We start from the raw sequence: 26,089 nt of genomic DNA, 5'->3' as shown, positions 1-26,089 counted from the left end.
ACTCGAGCGGAAAAAGAGTGAGACTGAATACATGTGTCGAGGAAGTGACTTTTGCCCTGTTAGCGCTTTGCTAGCATGTTACTGCCGTGTCTCAGTGATTTTTACCAGTGTGTTGTTTTTTTTTATTAACCGGCCCTGTTAGCTCGGCAGCACTAGGGTTAACATTAGCCTAGCGGCATTAGCGCGGCGGCACTAGCGTTAAACTCTCTGTGTACAGTCTTGGTAAATATCTCGTGTTTCAATGTCGGTTTCAATGTGGGCACTTGCGGCTTTTACACGGCTGAGGCCCATGTACCAAATGGTATTTCCTTTACAAATGTACTGGCTGAGGCTTATAACCAGGTGCGCTCTGCAGGCCGCGAATTACAGTATACGTTTCCACTTCACGTTGTTCATAGACTTCAAGATTATGATGCTCAATAACCCGAAGTCAATCGTACTGCACGTTGGAGCATTGTGACAAACAGAGCTTCCAAAAAAAGGGTTGGGCACAGAAAAAAAACAAAACAGGTTGACAGGTAGCCATTTTGCACTTGCCTTTTGGGACACAGTGCACAGCTACATAAATATTTCGCATCAAAAACAAGCCTCTGCTTTCACAAGTTTGATTAATTTTCTTGGATGCTGCACTGCAAATTAACTGTGGGTTTAAAAACAGATGTGTCAGAACAAAAAAAAAACCAAAAACTTATGCTGGGAGAGGAATTAATTTCAGATGAATACTTACAATACTACCACGTTTATCTCTGACTTATTTCCGTAACAAGTCAGCATTTCCCCTCATCAAACAATAAGCAATCTTGATCGTGACACTCTGAGACCACAAAGCTCACGTCTGCTTTAATTATTCAGCAGTTATTACATAACAACCAGTGCATGTCTAAACCACTGTAAATAAATAAAGATTATTTAGTGAATATGCATTTGTACATGGCCAAAAAGAAATGGAACATTTATCTTTCCAAATTCAGATTTTGGGGGAAATCATCATAATTTCCGGTCTATAAGTCGCAACATTTTTAACACTTTTTCAACCCTGCAGTTTATGAGGTGATGTGGCTAATTTGTGCATTTTTCTCTAATGGCCGCAAGAGGGCACTCGAGCGGAGACCGGTGGAATATATGTGCCGAGGAAGTGACTTTTACCGGTCCGACCCTGCGCTAGCGTGTTACTGCCGTGTCTCAGTGACTTTTACTGGTATATTTTTAGCGTTGGAGCGGAGGCGCTCGCACAGCGTTAGCGGGGCAGCGCGAGCGTTAAATTATCCGTGTACAGTTTTTGTAAATATCTCATGTTTCAATGTGGGCACTTGCGGCTTTTACGCAGCCGCAGCGTATGTACGTACCAAATGGTATTTCCTTTACAAATGTACTGGGTTAGGCTTATAACCAGGTGCGCTCTGTAGGCCGGGAATTACGTTACACTTGCATTGGAGCTTATGAGATTGCGCAGGCTTACCAAACGTGGCTAAAAGGAACGTTTCATGCTTTCATCATGGTACGCAAAGCACCGGACCTCATCCAGAATAAGCAACACTGTTAGATGAACTGATCAAGAAAAATGCAGGAGAGCATACAGCACAAAACAGAAGCAAAGTTCAGACGCTAAGTACTTAGAACATGCCTCTGCCTGCTATTTAAAACATTCATGTTCAGGGCCCATAAAGGCACGTTCTATCCGACAGACGATCCGTCTTCTGGACGGCCAGGATGACGTCCAATCAAGCCGTAATGTGGCCCGAGGGCTTGCTTGGTTCACCCGCCAGACATCTTTTACTCCAGAGTAGTTCAAGTTAATGCGCTTGCTAATTACCAGGAGGCCTTTAAAGCCTTCTTTCACTTCCTCACACGCGTCTCATCACGCAGATATATCGGGAAACTCAGCTGAGAAGCATCACTACAATAACAAACGCAGACCGCGGTCTTCTTGTCTGGCGCACACCATCTACAAGTGCATAATTACACGCTCGGATAGCCGATAAATACCCCCGATGTGCATATTGTTGGGGAGAAAAGAAAATCCCAGAGTGGGTTTATTTGTGTGGAAGTGTGCACGCAGATCAAATTAGGCTTTGTGGGCTTGACTGCCAGAGACATTTGCGCCGGCATTAATGCGCCGGAGCAGCAATCAGAGTGGGAGTGTACGATTTGTGCAAGCGAGAGTGACAGATTGCCTCATTGCAGTAATCGGCCATTTTATCAGCGGCACAACGCGGCCTGATAAGTAGTTTGACACAGACGGAATGCTGTAAACTGATAAAGCGAAATACTATTTTCGATCCAGTCTCAATTATAATATTTGACGGTATATTATTCTATTCCCCTCAACCTCCCCACTGGAACACAATCATTTAAAATGAGTTCATTTAACTCTTCATTTTCTGAATACTATCGTACAACTGGCATACAATTGACTCAACCTCAAGATCTGCACAAGATTTTTTTGCCAGTGTGCAGACAAAAATGCATCGTCGCGTGTGTTGAGCATTACACTCGGAATGTAATTCCCTGCAGGCACAATCCTTGTCCTACGCCCCATCCCTCTGCAGGGAACAATTAAGACGCTGGACCTCCAGAGTGCACATCTCTGACACGCAAAAACAAACCCACCCCGAGTAACAATGTCACCTGAGACAACTCGTGATTATTTGTCGTCGTGATGCAACCTTGGCTTCTATCAGACAGTAAGGCAACAATATGACAGAGAGAAATCTAAAAGCTCGGTCAACGTTACTGTAGGCACTGTCGTTGGCTAGAAACAGGGGTAACTAATTCGTTAAATCAGAAAAGGCAGACGGGCGCCCACCGAGTCCATTTAGACCTGTGATACGAGGTCCTTGATTTATTGATGAATATAACAATTCCCAAAAATAAAAAGGTATTGCAAAAGTTACAGTCCCACCCAAGCAGTTTTCAGCATGTGAAGAAAATGTCGGACTCTTCTACTTATAGGTCTGGGATGGCCTCAATTCCTGTAATGGATCGTTACGATGGCGACCTTGAGCTCCGCCCTCCAGCCATGTCCCACAAGCTTTCAAATGGAGATTGAGCGTAACATGTTTGAAGTCGATTCTCTATCGCGCATTCCAGATAATGTTGGGGTATGTTTTTTTGCCAAATGCGTCAGACTTGCCCAAGAGAGTTCTACAGAGAGGTCTCAACTATTTCAAGCAAGGACATGTACACAGAATTAAGATTTTGGATAGAGCAGGACTCAATGTCAGAGTTCCAGCGAAATGTTGGCGATCAATCAAAAAAAGTTTGACAGATCACAAACTGCATATTGAAATCCAAAAGCATAAACTAGTTGAATCATACTGTGCATGTAAAGCAGGGTGAGTACTTTTTACTTGGAAAGTTCACAAGTAATATCATTGTAGTCTTTAGATAGTCAATCAAACTCAGAGAAGATACTTCTCCCTCACTTACCTTCGAACATACAGCCTTGTGTTTGTTGATATTGTCCACATTTAGTTGTACGTGCGCTCTTCCGCGAGCCTTAATCCATCGTAGACACTTTGTCAACTGTATTTTCGGCTTTGCAAAATGAATCAAGCGGGCCCCTTGTAAACTAGCAGGATATCTTTCATCAGAATTGCACATCTGAGGACCATTTTCTTCGTAACATTAACTTTTCCAAGCGCACACTACTAACAACCAGCATTACTTGTGGGACAATACGGCAAGAGGGGCGTGTCAAGCCAGGGGTTAAGACAATGCAGCTATCTGATTGGCTATTACTGTACGAGTGATTGACAGGTCGGAAAGGTCCGTTGTGTGGAACAAATGGTCCCCTCCTTGACCTCTGCCCCTGCAAAAGAACACATCCTGCCCCAAAAACATGGGTGTCTCTGACTCGTATAATTCAATCAATCATTGTACTCTGCGTGCACCAAACTGTTAGCGGGCCACTTCCTGGTTCACAGACACAAACGAACTCTGCATTGATGTTTCCAGGGAAAGCTCACTGTATATGAATTCCAGGCATAAAAATTATATGCTGTTCCACTAGATTAGCAGAAGGTACAATTAACTTTTTTACAGGAGAGTCGTTGAAGGCTTTTCTTACACACTGACAGAAAAAGAAAAAAAAAAAAACATAATTCGTGTGACAATACTGCATTCAGTCAATGCGAAGATGCCAGTGGGTACATTTACATAATGGAAGATGTCCCATGATCCTCCATCTCACAAGTTCAACCGTGAATACACACACACAGATGCATAGCACACACATAAAATACACTAAACTTGTACTTGCGGTGTATAGTAGTCATCTGTACGTGTGTCTGCAAATTGAATGGCAACAATAAACGGCCCGGTAGCCTGATTTGTCTCCTATTGTGCGCCTCCGTCCAAGCAATCGGCCCCGCGTCAATACAGCGGCGGATCTCAACTCCGCTGACGTGCCTGAGAGGAGAACGCGGGGAAAAATACTGACGTAAAGAGTTCATCTATCAGCTATTGATCTGCCCGCTTCGCAATAGAGTACGAAAAGAAAGTGCTGTCAGTGGAATCGGTCGCTCTGGTTAGAAATGGAGACATAAGTTAATCAAATGAAAAGAAAACCAATGTTGGAGCCATCTAAAGAGCTACCATGTGACCCAACACAAAGGAAAAGTCTTGACAGCCATTTTCTCACTGCGGCAAAAGGCAAATTACACTAAATACACGGTTAGGATACTAGTACTCCCCTACCAGTACAGGGGTAACAAGTGTAAAATCAAAGTGGGAGTTTTCTAATTGGGTCAATCTTGGTTGTGGGTTATCAAATGTTTTTGATCGGGTTCAAGTCAGGGTTCTGTGCAAGTTCTTCCATACCATATCATCCAATCCTCAATCCGTTTTGAGGTTAACTGTATAAAAAAATTACAATATATATATATAATCAATTAAAACCAATGCATACAAAATGTTTGTTTCATGACACGCCTTTTCGTGTCAAGCAAGAAGGCCTGAGGAGAGACTACCATAATTCCCAGCCTACAGAGCCCACTTGGTTATAAGCCTCACACAGTACATTTGTAAAGGAAATACCATTTGGTACACACATATGCCGCAACTGTGTAATAGCCGCAAGTGCCTAGATTAAAACACGAGATATTTACAAAGAAAGATGGTACACACAAAGAGTTTAACGGTAGCCCAACGCTAACGCAAGAGTGGCGCTAATGCTAACGCTAAAACAGGGCTAACGCTAGCGTGGCGCTAACATGGCCGGTAAAAGTCGCTTCCTCGGTACATAATTTCTGGTCTCAAGCTTACCTTTTCCACTCGAGAAATGCTGAGGAAAAAGTCCTTGTGTCCCTATTTTTATGCCACGTTTTCGTGACCCAAAAAAATCATCCAACCATTTTCCAAACCGCTTATCCTCACGAAAGTCACAGGAGTACTGGAGCCTTAATCACGATATATTTGAAAACATTCTCCACCGCTCATGGAACTAGTACAATTCAATTTGTTTTAACTAACATAGGCTAACCACTGTCTTCCCACATACTGTAATTCCCGGCCTAAAGAGCGCACCTGGTTACAAGTTTATCAAATGTTTTTGATGGGGTTCAAGTCAGGGTACTGTGCAAGTTCTTTCATGCCCTGTCATCCAATCCTCAATCCGTTTTGAGGTTAACTGTATAATAAATTAAACCAATGCATACAAAATGTTTCATGACATGCCTTTCCGTGTCAAGCAGGAAGGTCTGAGGAGAGATTAACGTAATTCCCGGCCTACAGCGCTCACCTGGTTATAAGCTTTATCCAGTACATTTGTAAAGGAATTACCATTTGGTACATGCATATGCCGCAGCTGTGTAAAAGCCGCAAGTGCCCACATTGAAACACATATTTACAAAGATAAATGGTACACAGAAAGAGTTTTACACTAGCACGTCACTAACGCGAGCGTGGCCGTAACGCTAGCGCAGCACTAACATGGCCGGTAAAAGTCCCTTCCTCGGCACATATATTCCAGTCTCACTGTTACCTTTCCCGCTCGAGTGCCCCCTCACGGCCATTAGAAAAAAAATGCACAAATTAGACGCATCACCAGATAAACCGCATGGTTGAAAGCGTGTGAAAAAAGTCCCGGCTTGTGGGCTGGAAATTACAGGAGTTAAACATTTGAACACAAACCCAGAAACCGTTGCAATAAATCTGGAATCATCCAAAAAAGATTTACACACAGCAGGCATAAAGCTCGTCGTTAAAACAAGAACTTAAGTGCAATGTCTCTGCCAATCGACACTAACATCGACAGGTTAGGTGTCAGTGGTTAATTGCTTGCTGTTGTTTATGATGAGAAAATACGTGCTACATATTAATATACTCGTGACTTTAAATTCTCATTTCCCCCTTGGGTGAGGTTTTTTTTTTTTATTCCCTGCCTACACTAAATTGTAGCCACAGGCTCAAGATTCTAGGAATTATGCTCTTTTTGTACATATGACATTTGAACGAGTTGAACTGCATTGAACAACCATCATGTACTTGTTTTTTTTTTATGCTAGCCTTAGCGATTCGTATGATAATGTCAAGTGTGACATTTCCTGCAAGTTTATATGCAGAACTGTATTCGCACAGATGATGCAGCGGCACGATATTACTGTTCCTTGGATTATGGCTTTCAAGGGGCCTTGGTGTCTTCTATTTTTGCATTTCTCACAACACAGCAGAAAATGGCTAAGCTTCATCAGATAACCTTAAAGTAGAAATGTGAAATCATTTTACCTTTGAATAATATTACATCGTTGTTGATAATATTTTCCAACGACATGGGAATCTAGGCGAGGTCTGCGCACTTGCCGAAAACATGTGATCCAGACACTCTCATGGTCAATTTGCGCTGAGTTTGCAAAAAAAAGGAACGCTAAACTTGGGTTTTCTTCTGTATAACAGAAACAAAGTTTATGTTGTGTAAAAAGTGGCTAAATGGTTAAAGATTTTATGATAGTGAAAGTTTGAGAGTGAGATTTGTATTTGCTTTGTTTCCTTTGAGATGAATAGTTTAAAAATACAAAATCGGCTTCCCAATTTTCCTTTCCTTGCACACACCCGGGGTCTACAACGAGGCACTCTAAAGCAGCGTCCCATCCAAAAAGAAGGTGCATTTTCAGCATGATTGCACATCAATATTATGCTGGATAACTACTAGTGCTGCCAAGGTGCTCAAATTCTTCTACAGTGGGAGGGGGGCAACTCATGACAGACTCCAAAATCTATGACTGGGCCCCGTTTTACCCGCGCTTGCGCCAAGAATCAGGAAAATAGTTTCAGTCTATTACCACAGTTCTTTTCAGCAATAATCTTCAATCATTTCTAATGTGTTTTGGGGGGAAAAGTTTCAGAATTCACTTTGCAGTCTTTAAGGACAGCCATTTTGCATCCCAATAGAGCGACACTCCTGTATTCGAGGTTCGCTTCCACTTGGAGGATTTAACAGTTGGGTTTCCACACCGCCACTCACGATAGAGCAGTTTTATGTATCCTACGAGTATGAAGTGATGAAGCCCGCGCAGATGGGAGGCAAAACCAAAACACTTACGTTGCGACCGATCCTATGCGAATAGTCACACGCATTGTTGAAAACTGCTTTTGATAACTGTAAAAGAAGCCTTGGAGCAAATAAATGTTCCCTGCTGCGGCTTAAACGGAAACTGTATCAGCAGCCCCTCTTGTGAGCCTGCAAACACAAATTAAAATATAGCCGTTGATTTAATTTATACCCCTGCTTTTAATGTTAATGTATTGTGCGCATCTCCCACGCCAGATGGGACGGGCCTAATATGATTGATCCCCCGTCGCTCCGGTTGAACGATCCATTTTTCGTCGATGAAACAAAGAGTTTTTGTCAGACAACATCTGCACGAGGAGCGAGGGGGGGGGGGGGGTGGCTCGTCGCCGGGCTTCGTGTCACCGTGACAGATAGCGGACGGTGGCTCGGGATTGCTCAGCGGAGCGCTCGCTGCACTGCGTGCCATTATGTCACCGTTAATACGTACGGTAAATGTCATAAAAACATTCACCCTGCCACGTCCCGAGATTAAAAACAGTTTACTTTGAACTTTTGTTTGTCTCTGACCCAACAGCACCGCCGCCCCTCAACTCCCTGGTCGCATCTCACCGCGATTATTCTCCTCGCTGCCGTTTCAGACAGCGAGGAGCTGTGCAGTCGGTATTTGGGGCTTCAGTGGGGACTTAGGCCACCTCGAATTCCCGTCACAATTAAGGAAACCCGGCAACAGTACGGCACGCAACTGTGCCGTGCACATCATCTTGAGCAGTTCATAATCAATATGCATCTAATAAACTGCTCTCGTTCAGCCCTTACTTATCCCACCAACGCAGTTCCAGCCGGTTAATCCTTTTTGTGGTCCAGAGCACATGAAGGCATTTTTAAGGATAAGGATCATTCAAAGATATCGTTCAGTATTTTAGGAATTCACTTCTTCAAGTACGATGTTATTCTCTACTGTATCTCCACCATTATCATAATATAACTTTGTACAGGGAGTCCTCGGGTTAAGACAGTCTCAACCTAAAACTTTACAACGCCCGTCCCCCGTCCACCATTTTGTCCGGCTAATGCCTGTCCGTTGTTTGTGCGCCGGGAGTATCTTTGCATTTTTCGCCCTCCTTTTTAGACATCCCCTTCTTCTTCTCCTCCGTCCACTTCTCAGCAGTAATGCAAAGTACATCATCTTGTTAATTTCAATGTATTTGTTTTTTTTTTATACAAAGTATTTCGATGTAAATTCTGACTTTAATGGCGGAATACGACTTCAGTCGAAATTCGAGTTAAGTCGCTACTCTTGGAACGGATCTCAGTTGTAGACAGAGGACTCCCTGTATTGGAAAAAGATTCTTGCTAATTACAGATTACTTTCTTATCAAAACTGTCATCTTTCCTAAAAAAAAAAAAAAAAAAAAAAAGCAGCTCTTTTATCCCTTCTGCATATATGGGTACAAAATTATGGTTAATTGCTTTGAGAATTATGAGGGACCCAATTTTAGACTTTTATCCATTTTAGTACTTTATTTTTGTAGAATTTCAATTTTTTTCAGTATTGTACTAATGTAGGTATGCAACTAAATGCGGAAAACCAGTTGCCATTTTATGTCCGGTTCACTGAGACGGATTTCCTGCAATCTTCCAAAATTGCATTTTCTTATCGTTTCATACAAGGTAATCCTTGTCTTTTCCCCGCCAATGACATTGTTGGGAAATCCCTTCACCACTACACACATATAAAGCAGTTTCACCTCAATATTGTGCTTATTATGATGATTTTCTAATAGCTCACTGTCACTGTGGAGCCGTCAGGCTGTGCTAAGCTAAATACTAACATCAACATGCTAATGTGCAATGAATATGATGCAGGAGTGGGAAGAATATTACATAGAGGAATGATTAAATCTGCTGTCCGGAACAGACTAAAATCAAATCTCTCCTGTCAGTACGCACATCGTAAACAATGATTTATTTATTTTTTTTTTAGCTTGAATAAAGCTAAAGCTCCTAAACCATTTGAATTAATCTGAGTGGTTTGTTTGGGTGGATGGTGCGGGTGTCAGCTTAGTGATGATTGATTCACTTTTTTTTTTTTTTTTTTTTTTCCCCTCCCTCCGCCACACTGAGATCCAATTTTCACGTCTAAGTCATAATGTCGAAAAGAGTAAAGATCCCGGCGGTATTCCACTGACAAATTAATTAAAGACCCAGTCCTCCGTGGAGAATTTGATACAAGTGTGTAAGGTTGGGGGCCTTTGATATACAGAAACGACAAACTTGCGGCTAACTTGTGCATTTTTTTCCGAACGGCCGCAGAGGGGCGCTCGAGCGGAAAAGGTAAGAGTGAGACCGGTGGAATACATGTGCCGAGGAAGTGGCTTTTACCAGCCATGTTAGCACTGTGCTAGCGTGTTGCTGCTGTGTTACTGGCGTGTCTCAGTGATATTTACCGGTAAGTTTTATTTGAAATGGCCCTGTTAGCGTTAGCGCTAGCGTTAAACTCTTTCTGTGTGCCATCTTTGTAAATATCTCGTGTTTCAATGTGGGCACTAGCGCCTTTTACACAGCTGTGGCATATGTATGTACCAAATGGTATTTCCTTTACAAATGTACTCGATGAGGCTTGTAACCAGGTGAGCTCTGTAGGCCCAGAATTACAGTAAATTTGAGATAGAAGCTAAATCTGTTTGAACAAAAATACGCCAGGAGTGGCCAAGAAAAACGCTATGAAATGATGAGACAAGACAGTTGGGAAAAAATTAAAACAATTTCATGGAACATTCACTCACTTGGCTTGACTCAGATATGAATTTAAGTGACATCCCATTCTTAATCCATAGGGTTTAATATGAAATCGCTCCACCTTCTGCAGTAATGACACCTTAAACTCTTCGGGGAAGGTTTTCCACAAGGTTCAGGGGTGGGTTTATGATCATTTTGTCCAAAAGCACATTTGTGAGGTTACACACTGATGTGTATGTGATGTGGATGAACTTGACTGGCCTGCACAATCCTGGCCTCAACGCTATAGAATACGTTTAGATAAACGACACACGCTTTCAACCCTGCGGTTTATGCAGTGATGTGGCTAACTTGTGCATTTTTTTTCCTAAAGGCCGCAAAGGGGCCCTCGAGTGGAAAAGGTAAGAGTGAGACCGGTGGAATATATGTGCAGAGGCCCTGTTCACGCTACGCTCGCGTTTTACTGCTGTCTCTCAGTGATTTTTACCGGTATGTTTTTTTGTTTTTTTTTAACTGGCCCTGTTAGCGCAGGGATAGCATGGCGTGAGTGTTAGTATTAGCGCAGCAGTGCTAACATTAAACTCTCTTTGTACCGTCTTTCTTTGTAAATATCTCATGTTTTAATGTGGGCACTTGCGGCTTTTACACAGCTGCGGCATATGTATGTACCAAATGGTATTTCCCTTACAAATGTACTGGGTGAGGCTTATAACCAGGTGCGCTCTGTAGGACGGGAATTACGGTATGTGGGAAAACAGTAGTTAGCCTATCTTAGTTAAAACAAATTGAATTGTACAAGTTACATTAACAGTGGAAAATGTTTTCAAATATATCTCGTCCTGATTTAGGCTCCAGCACTGCTGCGGTTTTCGTGAGGATGAGCGGCTTGGAAAATGGTTGAATGATTTTTTTGGGGTCACAAAAACATGGCATAAAAGTAGGGAAGTGTAGACTTTTTATACCCACTTGATCTCAACAATGGAACCACGCTGGTCTCTTTTTTTTCATAATTTCTTCAGTTTTCTTCATCACTGTCCAGGAAATAAAGGAATAAATTGGTTAGCAGTACGATGGCTTCAAGACAAAAAACTCCGGCACGTCGTGGGACAAATAATGCATTGCTGAAGACGGCAGCACTCCAGGCTGCAGTTGCTCGCTAACCATCTGTGACCGACAGGAGGCTCGGCGCTCAAAATCGGGGACTTTTTGTTTGTTCGACTCGCCCCCTAAAAATCCTTAGTGAATGCAGCTATGCGGGAGTTCTACTAAAAGCAACTTCAATTATTCACTTGTGTAAATTAATCAGTTATGCGCCGGTCGGTCGCTGGGTTTGTCATAGTCTTTAATACTGGGACACATGCATGGGAAGGGATTGCCTCGTCACATTTTTATCTTTTTTTGTCCACGTGAAGCAGCTCTTGCAAAACAAAACAAAACCTGTACAAGAAAAAAAATAACTCAGGAAACACGAAGGTTCTCTGAAAGATTTAAAGGGCTTTATTATTGACCCCTTTACTAAAACTAATGTGCCACAACGCGTTTGTTTATTAAGGTTCGAGATGAACAAGCTGTAAGTTTTTTTTTTTTAAATATTTCCAAAAAGAATGCTTTGTTTTCCCATTTTTTTAAGAAACATATTTTCCCAAACAATTTGAGTCCTGCACGAGATATTTTCAAAAACAATGACCATAACGTGCATTGTGTTTACCCTTTTTTGGAAATGTCTGTTATTATTCACCTGAGATCTATCATTTACGTTTCCTTCAGCTTTTTACAAAAAATATAAATGATCCGTTTTAAATACTAAAAAAAAATTGGACTGAAAATTGATCATGTCTACACAATTGTGAAACTGATTTGTTAGCATTTGTTTTATTTAACTGATGTGCACGTGCTGTCTCCAAATGAATCGAAACAAATGAAAATATAGTCCACAAAATGTTGTGACACCATTTCATATTCTAATAACAGCCAATCCTCGCTCCCACGATCAATTATTTAACGAGACGGTGAAGAATACAAATTTTGTGAATGTGAGAATATATCAAAAAACCATTTCCAGTGTCAATACCAATCCAAATATACCAACTGAGAAGCAGATTTGGAAAATGAACAGGGGAAAAAAAATTCCAAGAGGAAGTTTTCTTTGTAGGGAAAAAGAATCTGGACTATGACCGGTATCTGAAGATATCGTAAAAAAAAAAATAAGGCATGCAGTTACTCAGATATTCGGCTTTCGAATACAGCAAAATTTTTGGAACACCCAATATTTCGCAATACAGAAGAACCTCTAAAGTCGAACGCCACTGAGGTTGGACACTTTGGAACTTGAGCAGAGCTTCTGGCAAAACAAGAAATAAAAAAAAAAAAAAATTAACCCCCACAAATGACGCCAGATGAAATATCACTATACTTTCACAAAAACGAAAACATTGCACGTTCTATTTCCTTTAGTTTTTGTGGAAGTTAAGTAAACTTAAAGTAGTGAGCCTCCAGCATTAGCATAGATATGCTTTACATTTGTAAAAGCACAAACATGAAAAGACTAAGCATGTTTAAATGCTATTACACAATAAGTAGAGTTCAATTTAGGACCATGGTCGCTATCATTGGGTCGCAGAGAGAGACTGATCCAAAAGATACCATTGATCAGAGGCTAAAAATGTTTGTGAATATCAGGCGCTACTGCCCGTGCCTCTGTCAAAATGCTAGTCAGGGTCACTTGATTCAGGGGGAAAAATAAAAGTTTGCGAAACTTACACGAGAGCGAGCTGGAGGGGGAAAAGGCGCCAAGGGGTGTGCTCAGGACCAAATGTGCAAGTGCCCGCCGGTGTACAGCAAACGAGCGACCTGCATTTTCTCGGATTAGTGGTTTCTTAAAAGTATTTTTTTTTTCCCACAGGTCATTTTACTAATGTACTAGTTTCAGCTTTATACGGTTTTAACGGATGATAAAATGTTTTTTTCCCTAACAAAAACTCTCCCTTTAAGAAAGAGGTTTATTGGGATAAGTGAATTGGATTTATTTTCAATAATAAGTGGCGACATGCTAGCAAACGAGGCAGCCATCAAAAGCACATTGGGACCAAGCACCAGCCATCAAAAGACATAACTGAGGTTTTTTTGAAATTACCCCAAAATGGGATTGGCTGGTTGACAGAAACGGGGCCAAGGCTCCCACTTTTTACTTATCAATTTAATGATGAGTAGTGTTTTCAATCATCCATTTTTATTTGATTCTACGCTGGACCATCAAAATATTTAGTATAGCAGGGTACTACTTCGGGACCACTGCTATAATGGATTCCGGTCGACTTTGGAGGTTCCACTGTATGTGGACTGTGAAATAAAAAAAAAATTAAAAAAATTGGCAAACGAGCAGCATGATAGCCCCCACGCCCTAAAATATAAATAAATAAAAATAGCGAGCAATGTAAAAAAATAAAAATGCTCAAAAATCTTCTTCGGTACAAATAAAAGATGGCATTGCCTCGCCTGTTCTATGCCTGCATGAGCAAATGCAGTTTGTGTCTCATAATTTCCGAGTTCACGGTCCGCAGGAAGTCCGTCAGTCCTCCGTTGAGCAGTTCCTCCATGGGCACGAATTGGAGAACCTGTCTGTCACACGGCGACTGACATTTACCTGCGTCTTCTGCTTTTAGCAGTTCACCAATACACTTCTGGACTTCCGCCAAGGCCGGGAGGATTCGTGCCGCAGCGCCGGGGCAAAAGCCGGCGCATATGAGCAACGCTCCGAAGTCGCCCGAAGGCGGCGGGCACCTGAACTTGATCAAGCGGAAGCAAACGTGCAGGCAGAGCACGAGCGCGGCCGAGACGCGGGTGAGCGCGGAGGGTACGGGCAGCAACAGTGCGTCCCCGGACCTCAAACTCCGCAGGGACAGCGCGACCCGGCTGACGAGCTGGTGCTGGTACGACGGCGCCGCGTCGTGCAGCAGGTCGTGGCCTCCTTGAAGATCTGAACCCTCTGAAGGAAACGTGAGAAGTAGCTCTTCTATTCCACTCCCACAGGGCTCCCACTCCGAGCGGCTGCCAAAAACCATACACTGCCTTGCCTTTTTCGTCCCGTTACCGTCAGTGCAAAGACCTGCCACGTCTGACAAGATGGAGGCGGCACTAAAAACGTGGCAAGAGTCACAGCGAGGCACCTGATTCGAGTCCGAGGCCAGCTCTGCTTCAGTCAAGTAGTTTAACAAGACCCCAGCGCAGAACGGAGAGTTCCTAACCGCGGGCAGCGCCGCGCCGACGATAACGTACCAGGAATCCACGTCGCAACCGGAAAGGGGTCCCTGCAGCACGCAGTCCGTCTCGTCAGCCTCGCAGCGGTGCCGCTGTATCCAGTCGGCATGGCAACCCCTCTCCACGCGCCGCTTCCAGCTCAGGGTCTGCAACTCCCTGCGCTCATTGAAGGAGCCCGCCGCTTGCTTCTTCGACCCCAGGGGTCGGCCCGCCGAGACGCGGCAGCAGGCGGGGCTGACGGCGTTGCGGGAGATCCATCGACCCCGAGGGAGGAACGTTACCTGAACACAGAGACGCTTGGACACTCAGCGAGGGTGAACCTTGACACCTCCTGTGTGGCAAACAATAGATGTTGACGGGGGGGTGGGAGTGTCCCTGAAGAACATGATTAACGTTAATACATTCATTCTTTATTGTAAAATGTTTATTTCTTGTGTACCTTCTTCAATGTTTATAAGGATGAGATTAGATCATCCTTTATATACAATGTTATATAGAGGGATACTGATGGACTGCAGGTGGGGGGTGGGGGGGGCGCAAATGTTTTTCTTTCTCCTGGGGGGTCGTAACAGAAAACAATTGAAGTAAGAAAGTAATGAAACAGATGTCAATAATGTTAATAAATGAGTGACTCAACCTGTCGAAGCTTTATATTATCAAATTATGAATAGTTTTGATCACCCTCTGTGATTTGTGACCATATTGTTTCACATATGTAAACATCCATCCATCCATTTTCTGAACCGCTTACCCTCACAAGGGTCCCGGGAGTGCCGGAGCCTATCCCAGCTGTCAATGGGCAGGAGGCAGGGTACACCCTGAACTGCTCACCAGCCAATCGCAGGGCACATAGAGACAAACAGCCACACTCACATTCACACCTTGGGGCAATTTAGATTCTCCAATTAATGTTGTACGTTTCTGGGATGTGGGAGTTAACCGGAGGGCCCGGAGAAAACCCACGCAGGCACGGGGAGATCACGCAAACTCCAATGAACTCGGTACCTCAGAACTGTGAGGCCAACGCTTTACCAGCTGATCCCACCATGTCGCCCATATGTAAACAAAGAAAGTTCATTTAAACCCATTGTTGTGGGTGACTTTGCAATTGTATGTTACTTTATTTTGGAATATTGATATTTTATATTTGGAGGCAGCACTGTGCCGCAACTGGTTAGCGCATTGGCCTCACAGTTCTGAGGACCGAGGTTCAATTCCTGCTCCCACCTGTGTGGAGTCTACATGTTCTCCCCGTGCCCGCATGGGTTTTGTCCCGGCACTCCGTTTTCCTCCCACATCCCAAAAATATGCGTTCATTGGACACTTTGCCCCTAGGTGTGATTGTGAATGTGGCTGTTTGTCTCTATATGCCCGCCAATTGGCTGGCGACCAGTTCAAGGTGCGTCCTGCCTCCTGCACGTTGACAGTTGGGATAGGATCCAGCACTCCCCGCGACCCTTGTGACGATAAGTGGTTCAGAAAATGGATGGCTTTTATATTTTGTCTATTTTTGGTTCATGAGCTATTTAAAAACTAAATAAATCAGAAATTACAATTATATTTATTTATTTTTTTTTTTCCACTGAATAATTTTTTGGGAGGACTATTTTTTAACTTTCATTTGAGTCATATTATTCAAAGTAACAGTACTATTACTTGAGTAAAATTTTTGGCTACTCTACACACAGGACGTCTGATATTAAGTGAAATAATATGCTTTCCTACCTTGAAACGTTGCAGGTATTCCAGAGCCGTGCCATCCCTGACGTAGTCGAGCCTCTGCCTCTGCTCGGCACTCGTCCCTTCAAACAATCTCAAGTTTTCCGTGATGGTCTCCACCTGCAGCGCGTGAAAGTACGCGCACATCTCCTCGTGCTGCGTGAGGAATGAGGGCGGGATCGAGGATTCTGGGAAAAGCGCCTCTCTCTCGGCCATATGCGCGCCGTAATTCCGGATGAGCTTGGCGAGCAGAGGCCTCGCAGCCTCCTTGCGGTCGTAGCCGAGGCACACGACGTAAACCTCGGAATTGCCAGCCTTGCTGGTGGCGGGTTTGAAGACGCTGACGGAGCGGAAGCAGCAATTGAGCAGGTACAGCAAACAGACGGAGGAGTGCTCGTACAGCGTGAACATTTTGAGCACGAAGGAGCCGCCGGGGCTCAGGAGCAGCAGCGCGGCAGTCACCTCACAGTAATGCAGCGGCGCCACCAGCGCCTCCTGCTCATCTGGGTTCTCCTGACAGTCGAAACTCCCGTCTGCCGTCACCAGATCGACGCGACGCATGTTGGCCACGAACGTCTGCAGCTCCAGCAGGTGCTTTTGGAGCATGATGTCGCCGGTGTTGTCAGACCCAAAAAACCACCACGGCAGAGTGTTTGCGATTAAGCGATCATCCGCGATGGTGGCGCCTCCCGCGTTGGCCTCGTGGTACGGGTTGAGCGTGTTGGCGGCCCAGCTCCAGTCGCAGTAGCGTGTGTGCTCGCTGGTTTTGATGTAGTGGTTCAGAGCGCTGATGAAAGCACCGGGCGCTTCACACAGGTGAACCGTGTTGAGCTCGCCTGAGGCGAGCGCCTCCTCGGGAAGAAGCCTGAAGGTTCCCAGGATCTCATAGAACTTGCACCAAGCCTGAGTACAGATTTCCGCATTGGCGGCGGAGCGCACCGTGGCGATGACCTTCCCCGCCCGGTTCGTGGAGTTGGTGTGCTCATGCCACACTTCGATGTTCTTGTCACTTAGTTGGTTCTTCACGGCGTTGAGGGACACCTTCAGTCCCTGAAGGTGGCAGTTTTGCACTTTCGCATGATGTATAAAAGCGACATTCGCATCAGGGCTGCACCACTCATCATTGGACGGCTTGATGTAGGTTCTCAATTTACTGAATAGATCTTTAATCTCGGTCAGTGCGTCTGGATCACAAGCTGCAAAGCTGTTCACTTGGTGCTGTTGCTGCTGCTGCCTGTGGACTTTCTTCCTGGTGTCAGTGATCGAGTTCATCCTGCTCACCTGCTTAGAACATTGTGTTTGTTAGAGTGGCAGACAGTGGATATAAAAAGTCTACACATCCCTGTTCGAATGCTAGGTTTTTGTGACATGAAACAGAGACCAGTCCCGTAGTTACATTCCTTACAATTGGACACGCCCCTTCACAACCCTACGTATACAACTGCGGCACAGCAAAGGGTCAGGTCCAATATAATTCTTAAACAATAAAAAAAAAAAAAAAAGTATGAAGAATGTGTATTTGTTTTATGAGGCATAAAATATAAATATGGTTGTTGTGTAAATTATAGCTATGCTAACACAAAAGGTGTGGAGTGGTTGTAGAAAATATTCCTAAATATTTATCACTTGTCCCGACCTCTTGGTGACCAATTAACATCCATCCAACCATTTTCTTCGCTGCTTATATTCACGAGGGTTGTGGGAGTGCTGGAGCCTATCCCAGCTGTCAACATTCAGGAGCCGGGGTACACCCTGAATTGGTTGCCAGCCAATCGCAAGGCACATGGAGACAAACAGCCACACTTACAATTACACTTAGGGGAAATTTAGAGTGTCCAATTAATGTTGCATGTTTTTGGGATGTAGGAGGAAAACGGAGTGCCCGGAGAAAAACCCACGCAGCCACGGGGAGAACATGCAAACTCCACACAGGTGGGGCCGGGATTGAACCCGGGACCTCAGAACTGTGAGGCCTACCAATTTACATTATATATGAAATTACAAAAGATAATATATGTTATCAAATTTGCTCATTTTTAGTAGGCTTTTCTTGATAAATATTCCTTGTAGGTTAAAACATTTCATTTAATCACAGAAAAAATGTAAAAACTATCCGCTCTGAAATTGTCCCGCAACCCTGTCACCAAAACGTTAGTCATGGCTGAGCAGGAATGACATCAAGCTAATTGCTCTAATCATAGGTAGATGAGGTAAATGCTCACATATTCAGCACAAAAATGTTTCTATTAGTAGCAGGGGAAAAAAGGATGTCGTTTTTGTTTTTTTTAAATTAAATTTACACGGCCAACATGTACTCCGATGCCAAAACTCTGAACATCAACTGAGGCAACAGCACATCCACACCACATTCACGGTGCAGAAAATAAACGGATGATTTACAACCCCTGTTAGTGAAATCAGAGAAATACTCAAATCAAATGAGTATTCATGTAAAGTGACTTTCAGCATTTCCCTGTCAGGGATCGCCACAGCAAGTCACTCACATAATTTGTTTGGCATAGTTTTGACACCGTTCCTTCCTGGCACAACTCACCCAAGCTTGGAACCATCATATTTGGCTGGGAATTAGAGCAACGATCAGGAATCAAACCCACACCGTTTGCCGAAAGGGCACCAGCATGTCCTACCACTACCAGTTCCAAATAGATAATTTTAAAAGGACGTAGTCACTATTTTTTTACATAGATGTTCATAGTTGCCCGAGTGTATGAATTAGGGTTGGTCTAAATTCTCTAAAATATCAATTAGAAATAAAACATCTTATGAAATGTGTATAGTTGGCAGCTCAGCTCGATGAATGAAAATTAGTACTGGTTTATTGCCCATTTTCTTCAAACAATGTGTGATGCAATGGTGCATGGCAAAATGAAACCTCAGTCATTTTAACACTTAACTACAGCGAGCAAGTTAAGTGACCACCATAAATAAGATACAAAAGTTGAAGCACTCCGGGAATGTTAGTTTAAACTTCAGAGTGTTTGTACCGAAAAACTTTCACGACAGGTGATACCAATCACTAGTCGTCTTTTGAGGAAAAACAAAAGAGACAGCGTTGTAAAAGTAAGTATTTAAAGATGATAAACAATCGATTCGGGATATTCTAACCGTCTGAGATAAAGAAATGTTGGATACCCAACAAGTATACCATACAGCAATGTAAACAGTCACAAAGTGTTCAAAACTCACCCGACTAATCCGCCATCCGCAGTACAGACCCGGAAGACACGCAGTCACGTGAGCAAGAGACCTTCACTGCGCGTGCGTGCCCACTGTAGGTGTCTGGTGTGTTTACGTCAGCGCGTTTAACGATTGTAATGGACATGACTATGGAGCGGCCATGTTGGAAAGGTCGTCTGTTCCATTCAAGCCAATACATGGACATTGAAATGAAGTCATAATGTGCTCATTTCTGAACCGATTTACATGAGATGTACTATTTAGTAATGCCAACACGTGCGCATTTGAGTTGCAATCAGGAAACGTTGGGGAAAAAAAAGTCCCCAAAAACGTTTTTATTGAAGAGCCATTAAATTAAATGAATAAATAAACAGATGGATGAGTTACAACCTTTTAGTGCAATCACAGAAATAATCAAAGCATGTAATTCTCTTTTTTTTTAATTAGTTTGAGAGTTAACTTTAACTGGGAGTGACATTTATTGATTATTGATTCAGATCTAGGCTCTGTCCTTCCTGTGGAGAGTTCATTTGTTCTCTCTGTGCTTGTGTGGATTCTTTCCTCTTCCAAAGTTAGCTGGAATAGGGTGCAGCTCACCTGTGACCCTAATTGACCCCTCCGTCGAAATTGCGTCATCCGTGTCACTGACCAATCAGAGGCCAGAGAGCTGCATAAACCACGCCCCTTTTGGCATCCGCCATCATCTTAGACCTCTTTGTTGGCGGTGAGCTCAGCTAAACCGGACTAGCGAGTCCTAAAAGCCTTCGACGTGCACCGAGACACCAAGACTGAACGAAGGATGTTTGAGGACACTATAAAGTAGTGATTGTCGTACTCGGTCGGGACTTATGTAGGTTCGGCACTAATTCAAGAATAATTATTGCGGGGAGCGCGTGACGTTACACAAAGAAAACGAGAGAAACAACTCGTAAATCAAGCCTCGCCTTCTTCTTTTCCTTCATACGGCGGTTCACAAACGGCTATATAGATACACATACAGATTCTGCACACAAGTGTGAGATGTAACACGAAAATAGGAAACTGTCAATGACGAATTCGTCTTTGGGTTATCATATATTATATTATGTGGCTTCTCGGTCTTCCTCTGACTCCGGAAAGATCTCGCGCTAATATCGATGGTTTCTCCGTCGATACGTATGGAAATACCAATGAAATACCCCTCGCTGAAATACTTGAAGCCCTGCTGTCTGCTCTTCAACGATATTTCCCTATTCGCTAAGAATGCGAGTGAGAAATCAGCTGGTAAATCGGAAAATTTCGCTCTCGTCTTTTCTTCCTGCGCCGCCATTTTTGCTAATTGTTTGTCTGAGGTTAGCACACGTGGGGTGACGTAACTTCAGGAGGCGTGGTTAAGTGCCCTGTACGGAGGGGTCAATTAGGGCAAGTCCCTATAGATAAATGTGGGTCAATTTGCACAGGATTAATTTATTAATTTACCTATTCGAACATCATTGATAAATCTTAAGTCCTCACAAGACATGTCAAATACAAGGTCAAGGTTGTTCATGAAATGGGGTATACAGTATGCAATACATGCAATTAGTAATTTTTCCAATATTTTATTGCAGTTTAGATGGTATAACCCTCTGATGTGTATTTTAAAGAAAAATATATACCGTAATGAAAGTTGATATCGTCATGTCAATGTTACATTTGAGTTGCAAGATACAATCAAGCTGATTGAAGCAGCTCCGGACAAAGACTTTTACACACAATTACCAAATGAATCATAAGACATCTGCTTGCTTATAGCCATTTAAATATGCTCGTAGACATTTGTCTTCAGAGCTTCGCCGGTTTAGAGCTTCATTAACATCAATCGTGAATGCGCTGCGATGTGACGCCACTTTGACAAATCACATTATTTACATGTCAGACAGGCAAATATGTTGTGTGGTATTTAAGATGTCTTTATGAAAATTTCTAAATTAATATATTATACATACGATCCATTACATCTTAACAGACCACAAACCGATCTGTATATCATCGTTTGAGTTTTCTGGAATGTGAGATAATGCAGACTGACTTTTGCGATATAGCGTAGCAGAAATTTGGCATTATGGGTATTGATTCTCGCCGCTTCGGGGCTCTTTCCGATAGATACGTATACATACGGCATGGCGCATGTGGGTAAATTGGGTTTTGATAAGAGATGAGGGACTTGCGGGCTGAAACCAAAAGCAGGACACCCACAGAGGGAGCCTTATTCATAAATAATGGACCTCTGGGACATACAGGTGCAATTAGGATTTCCAAAATGGTGGCTGTAAACATTTTGTCATTCTATTTGCAGCTCAACCACTGGCACCTCCTGTAATATTAATGCGTGCATTATTTTGAAGATAAGTTATTTTATAAATCACGGGCAGACTCGCCATAAGGCAAACACTCGATACTATTGTACATTATCAAAACGAATAATAATGACATAAATTAAAAGAATGTTGAGAGTGTTTTGTCACATTTTTTGCTTCAATTCAATGCACCGTGTGCTTCTCCTTCTGGTGAGTGCACCTTGACAATGTTTGACAACTGACTCAGTCATCGGCAGTAATATTAGTCATTTTTGTCATATAACAGTGGCACGAGGGCGGACCCAAATGCAGGACTTCCAGGCAAAGGCATAATGTTCAGAGTGGTTTTGTTCCAAAAACAGGTCAATACCAAAAGGCAGTCCAAAACGAGGTAGAGGCACCAAAACCCTAGGCTAGGTAAGAGCCAAAAATCGTGAACCAAGGTCCGACGACTATGAGGCAAACTGAGAAGCTTAACAAGACGCGATCAAACTAAAAGGGCACAGACTCGCTGTGACAAAGGATTGCTCTATACTAACTTACGCACCGTAGCGGAGTATCCCAGAATGCAATGAAGCATGCGCAACGAACTGGCAAATGCCGAAGCCACATTTACCACTTAAGTACTTAGTTCATTAGTGTCCCAAATGTGACACAGCTGTGACAGCTGTCCGAGGTGGCACCGCCCAGAGCAGTGGCCTGGCCACGCCCCTCACAGGAAGCGCCGCCCACGGCAGTGGCCAGACTTTGCCCATGAAAATTTTTCGCAAAGTATAAATATATTCCCATGAGGCCCCCATTGCTTAGTGGTTAGAATTAGTTGACATCGGTTTGGTAAACCAGGGGTCGTGAGTTCGTATCTTACTGGGGTCTCTACTCATCAAGAGGGGTTGCGTCAGGAAGGGCATCCAGTGTAAAAACTGTGCCAAACAATTATGAGCGTTCATCTGAGATGTTACGCTGTGGCAACCTCTAACTGAACAAGGTGAAAGAAACTTATGAATACATCCCCATGAATATTGTGAGCGAGTATTGCCCATCTACTCGCATTGCTCCACCATTTGTTTTCAAATAGCCGTCACCTAATAGCTTATAACAGCACAACTCGGAATATTCATTGGCTTTGGCATTTTACAGCAGTTTTTTTTCTCCTTGGTGAACTTGCTGACTTGCCCCCTGGGGGGGACTGTTTAAAATCCATCCATTTTCTTTGCCGCTTATCCTCATGAGGGTCGCGGGGAGTGCTGGAGCCTATCCCAGCTGTCAACAGGCAGGAGGCGGGGTACACACTGAGAATAAGATTGAACCCGGGTCCTCAGAACTGTGAGGCCAACGCTTTACCAGCTGAGCCCACTGTTCCGCCCCTGATTAAAATCCATCCATCCGTTTTCTGAGCCGCTTATCCTCACGAGGGTCGCAGGAGTCCCCGAGACAATCCCAGTTGTCATCAGGCAGGAGGCAGTTTACACTCAAGACAGTCATTGCCATGCAAGGCGTGTCACTCAGCACTCGAATGAAGGCCTGCCTCCTAGTGATGGATGCTCGCTATCGCCATCCATGATGTTCTCTATCTGCCGGCCATCATCACCTTGATGCATAGTTAAGAAGGTCATGCTGATACATGTATGCAGTAATGTCATACATACAACATACATGTCACGGCTCCATCTAGCCCTGAAAGGTTGATCAACCCCACTTGCTTTTCACCTCCTAACACATACGTAGTAAAGGAACTGCAGCCACATCAATTACGATCCGGCCCCTATTTCTGACATTCTTATCAGGAACAATTAAACATTTAAGAGACACGGCGCCACAAATTAGCACCGCAAGAGGCGGACATTACGAGTAATTTCTCGATCACTCAGTAGCTACGGGGGACGGCGCAGTAATGAATGTTGCAAAGGAAAATAATCTAATGCAGGGAATGAAGGATAGTTTTGAGCGGTTGCTGTGAGATGCTAATGGCCTGTCTGTCTGTCCGTCCCGCCGTCAGTCCGTTTTGATTAAAGTATCTCAACAGATGTTTGATTGGTCACTAGATGTTGAGTCTTAATGGCTTGGATTAATGTTCATTTATCTGGTATATTCATGGCCCCGGACAACATGCAGTAACGTACACTAAGTCAACCGTGGTTGTGATTCTTTGCAACGACCATATAGCGGACGTCTGCAAAGACTGAACTGGTGTTGGTTGGTCCATCTGTTTGTTGTTATGCATCTTAGCTAGTTCTTGGTTCATGGAGAATGATGACTAGACGTGTGATGCTATTATGATTCTCGGGGATGGATTGTTCCACTGATGCCAATCAAAACAACTCAAAGAGCTTAAGAGCCCCTTGTTGTCAGCTTTGAGTGTGCAGAAATCAAGGAGAGGCTGAAGATTTAGAGGGGAAAAAGTCAGACATGACAGCCAGGGTGTGGGTCCAGTGCGCTGTCGTTGCCGCTTTATGTCGTGAACCTCTGGTACGGGGGTGGACCCAAATGCGGGACTCCGAGACGCGAGCATGATGTTAGGCATGGTTTATTCGTGGAAATGGGTCATACACGGTGTAAGCAGTCCGAGAAGGCAGAGGCACAAAATGCTAATCAAAGGCAGAATCTGAAAACGTGACGGAAGGTCTGATGACTAGGAGACAAACTAGGAAACATGAACTCGGACTTGACTATGACTATGAACCATAAACTAAGACAGGACTAAACTGTGGTGGCACAGAAACGCTGTGACGAGGATAGCTCAACACTACACTATTCACAGTGGTGGAGATTCCTACTGTCAGTGAATACAACTCACTAACTCGGCGCAATGAACTGGCAAATGCCAGTGACAAAAACGGCAATTTAAATGCCCGTCTAATTACAGTCCCAATGTAAAACTGCTGACAGGTGTCACCGCCCAGACCAGTGGCGTGGCCAAGTCTTGCTCATGACCCTTTAGAGCGCTTCGTTGTTATCTATGAGTGTGCGCAGGGAGAGAAGGTGGAAGGCCGAGGGAAAAAATAAAAAGCTAACTTTACAGCCAGGAACCAGGCTGTGTGGTGGCCGTGGTGTTTTCAGAGAGCCTCGTTGTTGCAGCCTGGGAAAGCGTAGCATCCATTTTTCGCGATGCGTCAGAGCGACAACGATAGCTTGATTTTTCACAATTTTGAAGCCTTATCTTAAATACCGTACTCTACTTTTTCACATCATTAACATTTGTTTGCTAACAACACTCTTCTTCTCTGTGGCGTGTCAAATTTGGAAGACATTTCACTTTACCGGGACTGTTTTACTTCAAATCGACTCGTGAAAGGCCACTAAACTTCAGTTTCTCTCGTATGCAGTTCACAGAAAAGCAGCTCAGCAACTTGCCGTGACTTTCAAGGTTTTATTTCCCCCACAGTTACGAGATTAAGTCATTTGGCCAGCAGGTTGAAGAAATACGGTATAATCTCCCACGGGCTCAACACACGCAGCATCGCAGTCTCGGGAGGCTGCAAACTGCACTGGACGGGTGGGACAAAAACATTACAGAAAATTAAGTGTTGTTTCCTGATGGTTTATAGTCTAATTAAATTCATTAACTACAGTATATGCGCCTGGGGGGTCGGGGGGGGCTCTTTTGTCTTTCTTTGCCGTGAGCTGGGTTGATGCTCATAATCAGCAGCATCCAGGCACATTTACAAGGACGCTGCTGATTCTAGTTTAGTGGAGTTATTTTGCACGACATTGATATTCAGCATACCTCAGCAATCAGTCTTGGCTTTGTGACAGGTGAAGATTAAAATCAGCCATAGGATGATTCAACACACCAGTATGGCAGGAAAAAAAATGAATGCAGAAAAATGCATAATTTGTCCTGGAGAAAGAAATGATCGTGGTAATTCACCAGTTCAGAGAAGTGAATGTTCAGTCTCATTGCGAAAAGACTGGCTTTAAGGTGATGTCCAAAAAATCATGTTTGCCATGAAAAGAGATTCGAAAAATGCAAACAGTACCAGTACTACATTTGTACAGTGCTCAAATAAATATATAATTCATAAAAGATGTAATACTGCCCCCTTTTGCATTGAAAGAGAGGCTGTACTGTAATTTCAGATGAATTCCAACCACATTTTTATTTTTTTTGTCAACATTTATCATCAAATACAACAAAAAAATCATTTTAGATAGTATGTATTACATTAAAATTACACATTACACAACAATAACGCTCACACTCAATAAACCAATAAAACATCAAGTTTGTGGATGACCTAAATGTGGATCATGGACACAAGTTTAAAATATATATATATATATATATATTTTTTTTTTTTTTTTTTTTTACTTGAGCAAAACATTTTAAAAAGTGCCCCAAATTGGTCAG

At 43.4% G+C, this 26,089-nt stretch overlaps 2 protein-coding genes across 3 annotated transcripts in view; both read right to left on the bottom strand.

Moving 5' to 3' along the window:
* LOC133498108 (calretinin-like) overlaps nucleotides 1–11,281 on the bottom strand; it is a 39,087-nt gene extending 27,806 nt beyond the window's left edge. Inside the window, exon 1 of the mRNA XM_061814556.1 lies at nucleotides 11,216–11,281. The gene's annotated coding sequence lies outside the window, so the exon portion shown is untranslated. The remainder of the gene's footprint in view (nucleotides 1–11,215) is intronic.
* On the bottom strand, nucleotides 11,192–19,528 carry cmtr2 (cap methyltransferase 2). Of its 2 annotated transcripts, none has more exons than XM_061814554.1 (3): nucleotides 19,433–19,528; nucleotides 16,232–17,506; nucleotides 11,192–14,787 (listed from the first exon to the last, which is right to left on the bottom strand). In XM_061814554.1, the coding sequence occupies exons 2-3, from the start codon at nucleotides 17,495–17,497 to the stop codon at nucleotides 13,750–13,752; spliced, it is 2,304 nt and encodes a 767-aa protein (XP_061670538.1). In that variant the 5' UTR covers nucleotides 17,498–17,506; nucleotides 19,433–19,528; the 3' UTR covers nucleotides 11,192–13,749. The 2 variants fall into 2 exon arrangements, with proteins under 2 accessions (XP_061670538.1, XP_061670539.1); XM_061814555.1 differs by lacking the exon at nucleotides 19,433–19,528 and adding an exon at nucleotides 18,780–19,406.
* Between the last annotated feature and the right edge of the window lie 6,561 nt (nucleotides 19,529–26,089).

Source organism: Syngnathoides biaculeatus, chromosome 3 (assembly GCF_019802595.1).
Source record: "Syngnathoides biaculeatus isolate LvHL_M chromosome 3, ASM1980259v1, whole genome shotgun sequence".
In the NCBI taxonomy this organism is placed as follows: Eukaryota; Metazoa; Chordata; class Actinopteri; order Syngnathiformes; family Syngnathidae; genus Syngnathoides; species Syngnathoides biaculeatus.
The sequence above is the reverse complement of the archived record's forward strand: the minus strand, read 5'-3'. Positions and strand labels throughout refer to the sequence as shown.

What these genes read in the sequence shown, in the direction of transcription:
- cmtr2 (XM_061814554.1), bottom strand. Translation starts at nt 17,497, where the DNA reads ATGAACTCGATCACTGACACCAGGAAGAAAGTCCACAGGCAGCAGCAG. An exon ending in AATACCTGCAACGTTTCAAG is followed by an intron (nt 14,788 to 16,231) that starts GTAGGAAAGCAT and finishes CTCTGTGTTCAG; the next exon opens with GTAACGTTCCTCCCTCGGGG.